This window comes from Mastigoproctus giganteus, chromosome 7 (genome assembly GCF_048544385.1).
Source record: "Mastigoproctus giganteus isolate SK-2022 chromosome 7, ASM4854438v1, whole genome shotgun sequence".
In the NCBI taxonomy this organism is placed as follows: domain Eukaryota; kingdom Metazoa; phylum Arthropoda; class Arachnida; order Uropygi; family Thelyphonidae; genus Mastigoproctus; species Mastigoproctus giganteus.
In genome coordinates this window covers 16,108,084-16,125,046 of record NC_143581.1, presented here as the reverse complement: position 1 = coordinate 16,125,046, position 16,963 = coordinate 16,108,084, and the positions used below count along the sequence as shown (strand labels likewise).

The following is a 16,963-nucleotide window of genomic DNA, read 5'->3' as shown; positions in this document are numbered from 1 at the left end:
CACCTTTCAAATTCAGGTCATGAACGGCATCAACATTTTCTGCAGTTTATGCATCAGAGGCTGCCCAGACCTGCGTCAATCACATCTCCATCATATACTTGTGGATTTAATAGATAGACAGTCCTTTCAAAAATAAAAAATAAAAGTATTTTACTGTCAGACTCTTCTTCTGAAGAAGACTTTTTAAACTTAAAAATAAGCCAAAATAAATGAATATTATTACATTTATTTTATTTTCTAATAATAAAATATATGGTAAGCCAGAAATTTTCAACTACCCCTTGTAAAAGTAATAACACTTTGTACATATATAGGATCTCCCAAAATCTCTACATCACAGTAAATAATGAAGTGTTTAATTTTAATTTTTCCTTCCTGTTGGTATAATTTCAACAGGATAGAAGGGAAAACTAAGTGGAGGAAAGAGCTGCCATAAGGTTTATGTTATGGCAAACATCTGATAGAACCTATTGTACAGAAATTTAACTGGCTACAACCAGAAAGGTACAGTCATGCAAATGTCATAAAATTAGTTGACTGATTACAGAGACCTGGAAGTGTTCACAGCAACCCATGTAATGATAGAACAAGAAGAGCTGCCAAAGAAGAAAATGTTATGGTTTTGCTTGGACAAGTTTAATGAATCCATAAAAAGTCTGTAAGGAAGCTTGAATAGCAATGTTAAAACCAGTTGCAGTAGCAGCCCATCACATTCTGACCAATAACATTCCACAAGTGCCTCTTAAAAGAGTTTACGGTAATAACATAGAGCAAAGGACAAATTTTTTGAATGACTTCTGCAAGCTAAGACAGTTCAGTATTGTTTAGTAAAGAGGTCTTGTTATCTTAATAGTCATATCAACAAACACAACTTAAGATATCAGAATGATGAACCAATGCACATTTAGTATGATACATGAATCAACATGTAGTCAGGGATATGAGACAGGCAGCTACTGCAGTTTTAATTTTTCAACAATACTGTGACAGCAAAACATACATGACTGTTGCATGAATGCCTTAATCTTTTCCTTGATGATATTGCATTACTGAAATGTATAACTACGTTCTTCCAGCAGGACAGTGCACTATCATACATCACATTCAGCATGTCACAGTTCCTTGTTAAAGTGTTTCCTAATAAATGTATTGGAAGACTAAGGACAATCAAATAGACACACCTGCTGAACTTTATGCCATCAACTTCTTCCTCTGGAGATGTTTTAAATCTTTTGTGTACCAAGATTCCCTAGAACAATTACAGAATTACAGCAGAAAGTTCAAAGAGTTCCAAGTGATTAGTGGAATTGGGAGAATGATAGAGGCAACAGATGAATTTGACAGAATTTGGTAGAGAGATTTTAAGCCAAACAAGATCAAAAAGAGGAGATTCCAAATTACTAAGTCTCTGACAGAAAATATCAGAGCAGATATATGCACAAGTACCACCTTTGAAGCGAAAGGAATCATACAGAGAATAAATTGGACAACTGAGATGGGCAGTGGTTGAATCGACTAATAGTTGTGATTCCATCAGAAAGGGTACATGTGGTTTGGCAGACAGACTGTAAGTGGAAATGGACATCATTGAGATTGGAACTGAGACCACATGTACTTGTGAAATGAATGAGGAAGTGTTTGGGAGGTTTAGATCTTTTCACAGATAAGTTTCTTCTATTAGTTTGACAACTGATGATGTATTCAGGAGTAAGAAAAGGTTGGGGGGGGCACATGGGACATGCTGTATGAAGTAATGAAATTTTTGGATACAGCGTACACGTGGAAAGAATGTACCCAGCTCCTTAACATAACGTAGCGTCAACAATGTCCCCACATACACACTACTCAGACTCCCTTCAAGTCACCATCTGGCAGAGTAGAGGCAGCGAGATTATACACATCCAGAAACTCCTAAAAAGTTACCAATAGGTTCAGTCAAGTTGACTATCTGCAAACACCATTTTAGAGCCATACCTTTGAGATGTAAGGAAGAGTGGATCTCACCAGGATGTCCATCATAATCTCAAAAGACATCAATCATACTGCATGATGGAAAAGATGAGGGGTTGCTGGAGCTTTGCTCTGGAAACTAAACATGGGTTGAACCACTTCAAACCTCAAATAAGCAGAGTGGGGTATTGCAACAGTTGATGAGTCATCTACCACATAGTACTGCCTGGTAACACAGAGAGATAGCATTCGTCCATATGGTGTAGGCACCATGACTCTATCCCTGCTTACACTAGTTCACACCTGGGTGGTACACAAGGTGCCATATTTCAGGACTTGCACGTGGGGTTTATACCTAGAGTTACTAACAGTCCCACCATCATGAAGGTACAAGCAGAGGATTTGGCTGTCACAGACCAACTTAGCCAAAATTAGATCTACTTGAGTTGTGTGTCACATGAATATCAGTTCCATCAGCGTTTTAGACTCCCAGGTAGCAAGCCCAGCTCGAAATACCTGAGAGAATGTCTGTGACAGCCTCAAGGACTGAACAATATGATATATGACAATTGCAATAGCATCACTCAACCATGATATGAAGTGTACCACAGATTCTAAACTGATTTAGGTATCTATCTGTTGACAGCTCACACTTACAGTACTTCCAAATGACAAGCATACTGCAATCACAGCATACGTCATTAAAATACTAATTACCATACGAATTCACTATAACTGTACAGATATATCTTTGGCACATCTTAGTCAAGTTCAACACATACAATGTTACAAGAGAAATAATTCTTTTTCTAACAAATAACATCCACAGGTACTCTTATGTTTTGTTATACAAACATAGTATAACAGTTCTGTTAAATACTACCTTCATACAACAGACATCATACACTAACTCTCCCACACTCATCAGATACAAATATTCTGATGATAATCAAAAATAAACAAATATTTATTACCAACTGCTCCAATGGCACTAATTGCTAATTCTCGAGCATTAACAGATGAGGCAATTGTTAAAAACTTGAGAATATGCTCCATCAATGACGGCAAATAAGGCAGTAGTTCATCCTCTGAAATGAAACATTTACAAATTATATTGTATTATTACTACTACTACAAAAAAATAACATATATATATATATATAGAGTTAAAACCAGGAGAAAAAGTGGAAAAATAAAAATAAGTTGGATATGACAAAGGCACCAGAGCATGCAAATGTATATATACTTATATTGTAAGAAATATAACAGTTAAATGTAAAGATGGAAGTGTAAGTTACGCAGAATTCCAAAAGCTGAGAAAAAAAATGCAAGTTGTATCATAAAGACAATTAAAAAGGAGTAACTTGTAAAAAAATTTTTTTTATATATATATTGAATAGGAATGAAAAATAAAAGGGAATGCGTTTCTGTACTTGACTATGCATCAAGTTTTACTTTTGCTGTCATGAGATTTTATTGCATATTTGCTCTACATTCTCTTTTTGAATTATAGCCCAATTAGCCTGTCCTTATCTGATGCCAGCAACTGTTACTTTTATTTTTCATTCTTATTAATTTTTTTTTTTTTTTTTTTTTACAGGTTACTCCTTTTTAATCGTCTTTATGATACAATCTACCATATATATATATATATATATATATATATAAATAATAGTCTAGATGTACTATTTTCTACAGCTACATATTTACACATTAAATTTAAAAACATGCAGCCACACGGAGGCAGCTATCTGCTTCAGCAAATTCAAAATTGATTCTGATATGAATTTTATGAAAATAAAGGGTGGCACAACATACAGCAGATCTTTCCAAAGTGAGTTTAATGTCATGTCCCAAAGGGTAGCATCAAATTTTAAAATTGTCTCAGCACTATATATATTTCATTGCATTTACTGATATAATTGATTAAGATACAATTAGTTAGTAATACAAAATAATTAATTCTTCTCATGTTTCATACTTGGCAGCTAGCCAGCTCTGGACATGTTCTTTCTCTTTTAAAGTTAATAGATGAAGTAATCGATTTCAGACGGTCTTGATCAAGCATGTTCTAAGTGCTTCTCTACATGTTTTTAGCACAAAGCAAAGGAAGCTACATACTACTGCACTTATCAACTTAGAGATAAGGAACAAAAGGGTAAGATGCTGAATAATTAAAATTTCTGGGGATGTGTTAAATTAATTTTTGACTTGTACTTAGCGCGTCTGTAATGAAAAAGTTTGGGAAACCACTGAAGTACATGAAAACCTTAATTTAATATCAGATAATCCAGTCATTAACATCCTGAAGTCAACAAAATAATATTATGTGGATTTTAGTAAATTTATTTTGAAATTCTGTTGACTATGTTTCCATGAATGACTATCATCATCAGCCATTTTCAATCCACAGCAGGATGAAGGCCTCTCCAGCAACTTTCCAGTTCCTTCTGTTTTGTGCAATTGACATCCATTTACTACCCACAGATTTGTGAATTTCATCTGTCCATCTCTGTTGTCTTCCACATTTCCTTCTAGCTCCTCTTGGGTACCATTTGGTTATTTTCTAAGTCCATCTGTCATCATGTCTTTGAGCTATGTGTCCTGCGCAAGCCCATTTTAGTTCTTTAGTTTTGATAAGAATGTCCTTTACTTGAGTTTACTGCCTAATCCAAGTGTTTCTCTTCTTATCTAACAGTCTGATTCCTAATATAATTCGTTCCATTCTTTGCTGTGTAGTTTCAGCTTCTCTTTCATTCTTTTGATGAGTGCCCATGTTTCGCTTCTATAAGTCATGGTGGGGAGAATACTGGTTCATTATTTTACATTTCAGACAAATTGGGATATTGCTCCTCAGTATGTGACTATATTTCCTGAATGCTATATCCATCCAACATTTATTCTTCTGTTGGCTTCCAGCCATTTATCATTATTACAGCTAATGACTTGTCCCAGATAAGTATATGAATCCACCTTTTCAATACTGTTCCTTCAATCATCATATCCCTTTCTGTGGCATACTTGTTCATCATTACTTTTGTTTTAGCCATATTCATCTTTAGTCCGAAATCCTTACTAACTCTGTATAACTGATTAAGATTTTCCTATAATTCTTTGGAATCGTGGCTTATGATCACAACATCATCTGCAAATCGTAAATGGTTTAGCTACTCTCCATTCACATTGACTCCTTTCTGCAACCAATCTAATCTTCTGAAAGCTTCCTCAAGGGCAGCAGTAAACAACTTTGGAGATAGTGTTTCCTTGTTGAACTCCTTTCTCAATTTTAAATTTACTACTCTCTTTGTCTAGTCTAATAAAGAAGGTAGCACTCTCATATATTTTCTTCAAAATCATAATATATGGGGTATCTATGCCTTGTCTTTCCAGTGCCCGAAACATTGACCAATGCTGTATGGAGTCAAATGCTTTTTCATAATCCACAAATGCCAGGCATACTGGTGTTTTTTTATTCATTTGCTTCCTCCATTAGCTGTGATATTACATAAAGGTGATCCATAGTTGAGAATCCTGTCCTAAAGCCAGCTTGCTCTTTCGGTTGATTCTCATTAAGTATTCTTTCTAATCTGTTAGTAATGACCTTTGCGAACTACTTGTAGCTGTGGGATAACAAGCTAATTGGTTTTTAATTACCAATTTCTGATTTATCTCCTTTCTTATGCAGCAAAACTATTGCATTATTCCATTCCTTAGGCTTCACACCTTTTCTAATGCATTTTTGAAGAGTCTTGCCAGTTTCTATGTCATGTCTCTTCCCCCCAATTTTAACAAAGCTACAGTAACTTCATCTTCCCCTGGGGCTTTCTGATTCTTCATTTTCTTCAACACATGTTCTACCTTATCAGGCATGTTGTATGTGTTACTAATTTGTGATCCATCTTCCCCACTTCTGGCATCATTTCCTCGCTCCTCGTATAATTCTCTATAAAAAGATAAAGTGCAGCCATTATCAACCCACTGCAGGATGGAAGCCTCCTCAACAATTCATGCTGAGGGAAATGGACCTTAGTCTGCCACGCTGGTCCAGTGCGGGTTGGCAGATCGACCGTATTTAGCAGTCAGGGGCTTGAACCCCCGGTCTACTCAAAGAGCGTGTGCTACTGCACTCCCGCTCCTGACCACTCGGCTACGGAGTCTTCTACTATTTGAATTATGCCTTTTCTGCTATTTATAAGTACATCATCTCTATTCTTCAGTTTCAGTATTATTTGTCTTTCTGTATTACCGCTCATAGCTGCTGATTTAAGTCCTTTGTTTTCCCCTAATGTCTGTTCTACTTTTCTTGTGTTAAATCTTCTTATGTCCTCTCTGAGTCTCTTTCTAATGGCTTTGCATAACTCAGTATACTCAATTTTGTCTTTATCAGTGTTTACCTTGCTCTTCATTTGTTGTCTTCAGTTCATCATGAGAAGTGTTTCTTGACTAATTTTTTCTTCTTTGGATTTCTTTTTACCTATAGGTTTCTTGGGCTTTATCACTTTCAGAAAGTTGTAGTATTCCTCGTCAATATCTTGGTCCTGAACAGTCTGCAGAAGCTCAAACTTGTTCTTAAGTTCCAGTGCATACTGCTTTTTCTCCTCTTCTGTTATCTCAAAGACCTTCGTATCATTTATTCAAGTCAATTTTTTCCTTTCTTTTCTTACATCGATATCATGTGTGCATCTTACCATTCTGCGATCACTTCCAACATTTACCTTGTTCAGGAAAGTAACATCATTCACAATATATCTTCTGTTAGTGAGGATGAAGTCTATTTCATTAGTTGTTAATCCATTTGGGCTCTTCCATGTCCACTTTCTGTTCATCCTTTTCTTGGAAAAAAAAGCGTTCATTACTGACATTCCTTGAGATTTTGCAAATTCCACAAGTCTTTCACCTATTCCAAAATTTGCTATAGTTCCCCTATCTGCACTGTTTTATCTCTTTCCGACCTTAGCATTGAAGTCCCCCATGATGATAGTGTAGTGGGTTTTCTGGTCATCTAGAAGACTCTCAATTTCGGTGTAAATTTCTTCAACCTCTTCATCATCATCATGGCTTGACGTTGGTGCATAAATCATAACTTTTAGCTTGTACCTCTTAGAAATCCTGAGTAGTCTTGACACCCTTGGTGATGTACTTTTAAATTCCAATATATTGTTTTTTTTATATCTGTATGGACCAGAAAGACAACCCCACCTTCACTCCATTCACTGTTGCATTGGTGTACAGCAGATTTCCACTTGATAAACTTATAAGTGATTCATTTCTTCTTCTTGTTTCAGACAAACCGATGATATTCCAATTTATATTTTCTAATTCCTTTCCCAACTCTAATATCCTAATTTTTATTGTGTTATTTTAAATGTGATTTTTTTTTAAACTATTAATAAAGTTGATCTCATAATCATGAATGACTTATGACTCTATAAACATCTACAATGTATTGCTTGCAGCAATCAAAATCTGAAATTGCAGAAGTGCTAAAATCTCCTTATAGAGTTTAACCTTTCTGCTGTAAATTAATAGCTCCACAACATATACCTTGCAAAGCCATTTCTTCTGCATATATTGAATGATTTTATTGTCATCTGTAATTAACATAGTGTAATGGCAGTAAAATTATTTCTATTTTTTTCTCCAATGGGTATCCTCCACGCTCCCAAAAGTCACATATAAATTTTTATGTCTATGAATTATGGCTGCTGCCATTAATTTGTTCCTCTGTGTTTATGTTTATAATGCAACTTGTTCATATTTTTAATACACACTGCAATTTCACTGTTTGGGCTTGCACAGTAAAGCCCTTTTGTGTTTCAATTTACATTAAAGTATTTTTCGTATTTTTTAATCCTCTTATTTTGTATTTTCTTCCTAATTGCTCCCTATGCAAAGGCAACATTAGGAAGAAAATACAAAATAAGAGGAAGAAAATACAAAATAAGAGGATTAAAAAATACGAAAAATACGAAAAAGTATTTTTCGTATTTTTTAAAGATTTTTTAAAGATCATGAAAGGGTTCCATGGCCAAATTAAATTGAGAAACAATGCTGTACAGCAATGCCCACAGTTACAGGTCACTGTTTGCATTATCAGATCAGTGTCAAACTAATGCTTTGACATTTCAATCCAATGGGAATGTGAAAGCACTAGTTTGACGGTGCTTTTTGAGCCGGTATTAGCAAATAATGCAAAGAAGAAAGCAGGGAGGGCCAACCTGTATATTATATTGGAAATGTATTGCATACCACCTAGGTTCAAATCTAAAGTTATCAATATCTCTCCTACCTAGTGATATAACCTGGAGACACTAAATGTTTTTGCTAATTATGTAAAGGAATTTCATCCTAAGCTTTGAAATTAAAAAAATAAAACTTATGTTAATAAAAAAATTTAATAGGTAAATGAATAAATGCTCACTCTCAGGGAATTGATTTCATGAGAAGATCTTTGATATCTGTAATACTGCAAAATTAATGCTAATATAAATCAAAATTCCAGCCATGTTGAGACAAGTCACATTTTCTGGCACTAAAAGTGAAATTTAAACTGTATAAGCACTATATTCCAAATGTTCTGACACCAACAGACTAATGAAAGTGCCAAAAATAATTTGACACCCCAGTTTTTCCAATTTAAGTGTGACATATTTTTCCCATTTAACTGTGATGCTGTGTGACAGAATCGCACAACGTCACAGCATTACTCATTCACTAATGAACAGGGCTTGGACACATTGCTCCAACGGAACCAGCACATGTGAAGAAATACCTAGTCAAGTCTGACTTCAGCAAATGCAACTACTCTGAACAGACCCTCAATTACTGGGAACTATGGGCATCATGCCATCACAATGCTGGATACTCTTCACCTGAAGCCCGTTAACCTGACACTTCTGGTTTCACAGGCATTGCTTGCCCACATCCCATTTTACCCTACTCTATCGCACAGTGTAGCCAGAATCCTTTATAGCTACAACATCCACAACGTTCAAACACCCGGAAGGAAACTGCAATCCACATAACCACCCTCTTAAAACACCAATTTCACCTCTAAAGAGGAGTGGGATCATTTACTGCATACCCTGCCAAGACTGTGATGCAAGCTACATTGGCCAGGCCATCCGTCGTTTGGAGGACTGGCCGAGGGGACCATCACATTGGCATCACTAGAGCCGACATTGCTCATTCACCGCTAGCTGCACCTGTTGGCAGAAGGGACATATCACACCCAAACAATGCTGAAATCATAGGCTTCTCAAGCAATTCCAAGATCCACCTCTCAAGCAATTCCAGGGATTGAATCACATTGGGGCCCCTCTATGTCAATGGGTTAACTGTTGATGCTGCTGCTCAGGTTGCTGACAAACTGAATAGATATTTGTATCTACATTCTTTGGGGGAAGGGATGCCAGAAGTTTATCAAACTCCAATGAGGAGCTAAACGACTTTGTGGTAACTAAAAGGAAAGTGGAAGAACTGTTGAAGCTGAACATAAAAAAGATGCCTGGGGTGGATGGGATCTAACCAATCATATTAAGAGAGGCAGCAAAGGAGGTAAGCACACCCTTAGCCATAATTATGAGAGCATCCTTGCATTCAGGGGAGGACCCTATGTATTGGAGATACGTGAATGCATCCTCAATTCATAAATGGAGATTAAAAGGTGAAATGAGACCTTTTAATCCCTAAACACTGGAACAGATGTTAGCTTAACATCTGTTAGGTGGAAAATAATGGAGTCACTGGTTATAAAAAAAGTAATGCAGAACCATCCGGACAGAAATGCAATTAAGGGTTAGTCTTGTCTAACCAACCTGATAGGTTACTGTGATGCAGTGACGAAGGAACTGAATACAAAAAATTATTTTGATATCATATACTTGGATTTCAAGAAAGCTTTTGATACTGTTGCATGTAAAAGAGTGCTGTATAAACTGGAGCAATGTGTCATTAAGAGCAAGTTACTGCTATGGATAAAAGGACTGTTAAATGAAAAAAGACAGACTGGTTATCAATGGGCACTACTTTTTGTGGACTAATGTTATTAGTGGAGTCCTCCAGGGTTCAATGCTGGGCACATTTTTGTTTTCAATATTTATATGATATTGATGAAGATATATCATGTTTAATGTCAAAATTTGTAGATGATACAAAGGTTGGCAGGGTGAGCTACGGCAACAAGAAAGGAAAATTGGGTCAATGGATTGAGAAATGGTAACTCAAGTTTGTTGACAAATGCAAGATACTGCACATGGGTAGCAGTAATCCCAAAGTACTTATCGTTTGTTTGTTTGTTATTTGGTTTTTAGGAGCATTAGCAACTAAGGCCATATTGCTCCGGGGATATGCGGTGGTCATTCCCTGACCTTTCTGCATCCTCCCTATTTGGTGGTCATGGGCTCGAACCCCGGTCTAATCACAAAGCATGTGCTACTCACTGCTGCTCCTGCCCACCTGGCTACAGAGGCGCCCCCAGAGTATTTATCAACTGTGTGGTGTTACACTCAGGGCAGTGGAGAATGAAATAGAGCTGTGGTAATTGTGCAGTCAGATATGAAATTCTCTGAGCAATGCAGACATGCTGCCAGAACTGATGGGGTTTTGTCAATCATATACAGAAAATTTGCTAGCAGGGATAAGGAGGTGATTATCCCTTTGTATAAGGCCATTGTTAGGCTGTATCTTGAGTACTATATACAGGTCTGGAGGCCTCACTTTAGAAAGGATGTAGACCTGCTTGAATGGGTGCAAAGAAGGGAACAAAAGGGTGCTCTTACCTAGAAAGGCTTCAGTTATACAAATTGCAGCTTCTGGAGACTAGGCACCTGTGTGGCAATCTGATTGAGGTGTTTAATGCCTTGAATGGATTGAGTAAGCTGAATGCGAATGGCATTCTTCCACATGCTGAGGCTACACACGAGGGGGCATAAATTTAAGTTGAGGAAGGAAGTTTGCAGGATATATGTGCAAAAGTTTCCCTCCAGTCAGCAGGTGGTTGATTGTTGGAACAGGCTTCCATCTTTTGTTGTGGAAGTGGATGGTGCAAATAAATTCAAGGGAGAACTAGACAAATTCTTGGAGGATAGAGATGGGAAAGGTGTGTAGTTTTTTTTTGGCTAATGCTATATAAAACTTGCTTTCTTGCATCATTTGCAACTGCTACTACTATCATTCTTTTCCAATTTAAATCTATGCCCCGTTGTGTGTTGTCCAAGAAAGAACAAGGGTGCCAACAGGCATTTGGTTTACTCATCCAATTAAAACATTAACCACTTCAACCAGGCCTCCTTATGTATACCTAGTTTGCAGATGCTGCAGTTTACAGAAGTCAAGTCTTTCTCAGTAAGCATATCCTTTTGTAATCTGACTAATCTCTTTGCTCTTGTTCCAACAAATCCAAATCCTTCCTAAAATGAGACTTCTGGACATGTATACAGTACCCAAGATATAATCTAACCATTGACTAATACAATGGGACAATCACCTCTTGGTACCTACTGACAAAATTGCTGTATATCACACAAAGAATCTGGCTAAAAGTTTGCTTTCCTCCCTTACTGCTTATTTCAACATAAATGGACAGAGTCAGTTAGCACCATGTATGTTATTAACTTTTAGCTTCAATAATTTCTCTTCTGCTTTCCTCTCAGTTATCATAAAATCATTTAGCTCCCAATAAATTAGACACTTCTGGTAGACTCGTCCCTAAAAACATCTTCATGTGTGAAAGTATAAGTAAAGTATTTATTTAGTTTGTCAGCAATCAGAACAGGATCATCAATATTTATGCCTTACGTATTCTAGCAAACCAAGATGTTCTAGTGTAAATATACAAAGAAATTTTGGCTAATTTTCTTCATTCCCAACCAAAAAACTTCTCAATCTGTCTTAGCTTGCCTAACCTCTTACAGTTTGTAAGCTTCAACAATTACTTCCCATTTAGAATTTTCAGTTGAAAACATCAATTGCTTCCAATTTAAAAGCGGTCTAAGATCATTGTAATCACCTTTGCAAAAAAATCACTTTTTGCAAAGGTGATTGCTTTACTTGGCAATAGCTATATCTTAAATCCCACATCAATACACTATGAATGCAACCACCAAAATTTTTACTCAAAAATTCTAAATCATGAAAAGCACTGTTGGTAATCAGATCAAGATTGTTTTCTCTTGTTACTTAACACACTGGTGTAGAAAACAGTCATCCAGTAAATTCAGAAATTTGTCTACTATTATGTGAGTAACAATCCCACAGGTTCCAGTAAATATCTGGAAAGTTAAAATCCCATAAGACCTTCTGATTTACTGGCCCATTCTATTTGTTCATCACAGTTATCACAGTCATTTGACCTATAGAATACTGACTCTCATTTTTGTTTTCCCAGTGCTTGTCATAAAAAAACTGATTCAACATTACACTGGCAGCCCCATCAATTAGGTGCACTGCTTTAGATTCTATGTGCTTCTAAATCACGAGCACAACTCTCTCTCCACCTCTTTTCCTCTCCATCCTTTCAGTATGAGACACAAGGTAGCATTTGTTCAAAGGCTGTGTTTACCAGAAGCTATCATGAACTTTTTTTTTTTTTTTTAGTAATGATATTAAACTGTTATCATTTGACTTCAGATTAAATCATGATAGACAGTGAAAATATCAGAATCAGTTGTTTTTCATCTCAACACCATAGATAGGATCATACAATTATAGGATATTGTTAAATTTCTTTTTATACTCCGAATAACCACCTGCAGCCAGAAGAGTTTATAAATTCACTATAACCTGCTTAAAGCAACCAATACTAGTGCCACAGTTAACAAAGAAGTAGAAATTCAATCATGCAGTGCATACACTAGTGATCAGCCCCCAGGGGAGCTTTATGCCATCTTATTTAATAATTTGCAATAAAATCTTTGCAGAACTTCAAGGTGGCAAAATAATGAAAATCTTAAGTTCATATAATTTGGGTAAAAAGAATAATATTGTGCAATTAGCATATCATAAAAAAATACATTTAGGAGGAATTTATTAGCTGTCTATACTCACCTAAATTTTCACAAAATGTTTCTAGTGCGTAGAATGTTTTTGTTAAACTTGGTGGATCTTTTCCCCCTTGTTCTAACTGAAGACAAGTTTGAGATAAATATTCAAATAGAACGGGTAGTAGTTCTGGTGCAAACTTGCTAATGTCTGGCTATAAATGCATGAAAAGTTATAATGAAAGAATTAATTAAAATTAAATAATCATGAATAGACATTTTGTTAATATTTTTAAACTTGAAAGGCCATATTTAGCAATATGGAAGAAATGAAAAGTTATATTAGTTGATGACAGCCATTACCAGATGTAAAAATGAGTTTAATGCACTGCTTTATTGCTGCATTTATTACTAATAGATACTAATAAAAATACAATACTAAAAACGGATTATTTATTTACTTCCCTAACCCTTTTATTCAAAAATATGTTATTAATAATTATTATTTTTATTAATAGTTATTATTTTTATTTTATTATAAGCAAAATTATGACAATCTTACACATAAAGGACTACAGCATAATTAGAATATATTGTCTTACAAATAATGAAATATCATTATCATATTGAAAACATGTAGGACCACTCCTCAAACAATGTTCTATCCCCCATAGGCCTGAAGACAGGAAACAGTGAGTTCCTGAAACACAGCCATAAATAGTTTAAGTGTTCGGCATTGAGGTGATTCAATTCCTTTAAAATTGTATCATTTCAATATTAAATTACTTAATCTACTACATGATATAATAGTATAGTATATATCAATTTATTAACATAATAAAACTATTTTACATTATTTCAGAAATATAAAATTTCCTATGTTAATTTTGGCAGTTCCTGTACATATGAATGGCACATGTTACATTATTAAAAAAAAGGTAAGGTGTATAAAGTAAAAAAAAAAAAAAAAAATTAGGACTAACAGAGTCTGCTTGTATAGAAGAGCAGTCTCTTACAAATGAAGTAAATACCCAATTGGATTTGTTATATGACTAGAAGACAAATACCTGCAAAAATTCAGCAAACTGTCCCAGAGCAAAAAGTGCTGCATTTTTCACCACTGGATTCACATCAGTGATACCATTACAAATAACTTGTAAGAAAGACTTCAGATATCTGGGTACGTAAAAAAAAAATGAAATTAAAACAGGAACCTCATATACTTGAAGTAAATACATGAAACAAATGTAAAAAATGAATAAATAATGATATTCATATAAATAGTGAAACTCTTAGTGACAGGCAGAAGGTCTGCTGTCACTAAAACAATATCTTATTTCTATCTCATTTCTTTCCCTTTTTTTTCTTAATTTTTGTCCTGCAAACATGGGATAGGAAAATATACAAGTAACTTTTCACTGTATGAAACCATAAAAATATGAAACAAAGCAGTTCTGTAATTAATTAATTAACCTATATTATGGATAAAATTACCAAAAAAAGTACTGCAATGCAAGAAAGAGAAAATGTTTTTGAATTAAAAAGAGATGTAATTGTTAAAATATATATACACTTTTCAATAAAACTGGTTAAAGAGGACAGCAAAACTTTGATTTTATATTTTCCAAACAACAGTGTAAAAATAGAGGAAATGACAATTCTGCCCCAAAAAATAAACCAAAAAAAATCTTGCCCCAAAAAATAAACCAAACTAATTAATTAATTTGTTTAATTTTGCAACCTATCCTTTAAAATCTGTATAACTGAATCTAAATATGTGAAAATAATTGCTTCTTTTCATCATAATAAAGCAAAAGTTTTGTGAAATGAGAAGAATATATTCATTCTGTTGGTTGTGATGACATCATTTCAACCCCTCTCATCTCTTTTTCACACTGGCTTTACTCAAAAATAATTGTGTTCACTGTCAAGCAAGGGTCATCAACCTTTTTTGAGTGGAGAGCCATTTTTGATATAATTAAATAAAAGAGAATCCGAAGAGCGGCACCTCACCTCAAGATGGGGGGGGGGGATTTTTAAGAAATGGAATAGAGTGGGAAGGTGTTTTATTAAAAAAAAATATTTTCGGAAATATTTTTTTTAAAATAAAATATTAAAAATATTAAAATGTCCGGTAATTTATATACTTCTCCACACATCGAACACAATTTGATCTTGCTTTTTCAACTCATCTATCACCATCCATTTGTGTAGAATTGCAAGGGCAGCCTTTTACCTCTGCAAATGCTCAATTTCAGTTTTACAGAATTTTAGTCTTGCACTCCACATGTCCTTGATTTTTAAGTCCTCTAACTCCATTTCAAATTGTGCTTCATGTGGGCTAAAAGTTAAAGGGCAGCAGTTACATGTTCAAAAATCCGCAGGTTGCCGACCCCTGCTCTAGAGTAACTCAATGCATTTCAAGGTATTTTAACAGTTTCTCTATCAAAAATTTGTGAAGTCTAGAAATGCATTCAGCCACCTATATAATTTGCATAACAGATGGCTGATTTTATTATTAACTTCTAAAAAGCACGTGCCTATATAACAAGATTATTTACCACAATCTGGTTTTCTTTTTTAAAAATATAAATTAATATTAACCTACTTGTTTCTAATATTTCCAGAACATCCTTCTGCTATAACAGCCAAAGCTAGATAAGCTGCTTTTTTGTGATTAGGATTATTGCTCTCTAGGGCAGGTTCCACATGTCGCATCTAGGCAAAATAATTCTTAAAGTGACTAAAACAACAATAAAATACTGATGACACCAATTAGTATTTCATTAATACTAATGACACCAATAAATATTAAATTTATTACTGGAAAACAGACAAATCAGCTGTTATAACAAAAAAAAAAAAAAAAATCAAAAATGCTATGGTGCTAAAGTTAACAGTTAAATTCAAGGAAAATTAAAGATACACTACATTATACATTAGTCACCAAAAATACAAAATTTTGAATTATGAATGATGCAGAATCTGGCAACAGATAAAGTGGGAATAATACAATGCTTTGGTTTTGGGTACACACACTATAGAGATTGTCTTCTCTGACTTTACAAGGTCTGGCAATATTCGAGAGCTTCACTCACCAGATGACAGCACCTTCTTAGGGTCTCACTCCTGGACACGTTCGCTAACCTTCCTGTCAAATACTGTGTGAAAGTATAGCACTGGTTGGTAATTTTTTGTAGCAAAACTGAGTTTTACACAGTAGTGTTTCAATAGTCATCTTCTGAAGACAAATGAAAATTTTCAAAAACAGAGAACTGTCATCACATTTTTTGACAGAACTAAAGGGTCACTGTCATGCTCATCCAAAAATTTGTGGCCTGATTATGTGGTGAAAGTGTTTCTTCAATGGCTTTGATAGTCAAAAACCCTCAAAAGAGTGTTCAGACTTGTATTTCTTCAAAAACAACATGGAGACCTTACTCTTTCAGTTCACTGTTCTTAAGGAGCTCACCATGGAAGGTTAGCATCAGCAATCGACCCCCATGATCTGCTATGGTTTCCATGTAGCTGATGGCTTCAATAGCATTATATAGCTCCTGCTCAAAACCAGGAGAGTGCTGTACAACTTCTGGATACAGCCACTGCCAAACATTCTTCCTATTAAGATGGGGGCTTCATTGCAGGCCTTGTCAATAATAAGGATTGTGTTCATTATGTTGAAATTTTGCCACCAGTCCCAGATGCTTTGTCCTGGCAAGCACATTTCTCAGTGAGTTGCTTAAATGGACATAATAGGGCTTACAGAGACGTGGTGCCACCCGGAAATTGGGGATGATGAATTTCAGTACGGCTTGTATAATGTATTTAGGAAGGATAGGTTAGATAGAAGGGGTGGTGGGGTAATGCTTCTTATCAGAAGCAGCCTGAGTGCGACGATAGCTTTCCCGGATTCAGACGTTTCACATGCTAGTATAGAGTCTGTATGGTGTGAGATAGTTGGAAACAAAGGTATAATGCGAGTAGGAGTAATCTACAGACCAGGTGATTGTGAAGATTATGACAAAAGCCTCTAC

At 35.2% G+C, this 16,963-nt stretch overlaps 1 protein-coding gene across 2 annotated transcripts in view; it reads right to left on the bottom strand.

The window, feature by feature from the left end:
* LOC150082577 (importin-4-like) overlaps nucleotides 1–16,963 on the bottom strand; it is a 186,556-nt gene that overhangs the window by 69,406 nt on the left and 100,187 nt on the right. For both annotated transcript variants that reach the window (XR_016547194.1, XM_090377536.1), the window contains exons 13-16: nucleotides 15,538–15,647; nucleotides 13,997–14,105; nucleotides 12,997–13,144; nucleotides 2,925–3,038 (exon numbers count right to left, since the gene is read on the bottom strand). Coding sequence is in view for 1 of the 2 variants with exons in the window: in XM_090377536.1 (XP_090233662.1) it covers nucleotides 2,925–3,038; nucleotides 12,997–13,144; nucleotides 13,997–14,105; nucleotides 15,538–15,647 (481 nt within the window). In the remaining variant the exon portion in view is untranslated. The remainder of the gene's footprint in view (nucleotides 1–2,924; nucleotides 3,039–12,996; nucleotides 13,145–13,996; nucleotides 14,106–15,537; nucleotides 15,648–16,963) is intronic.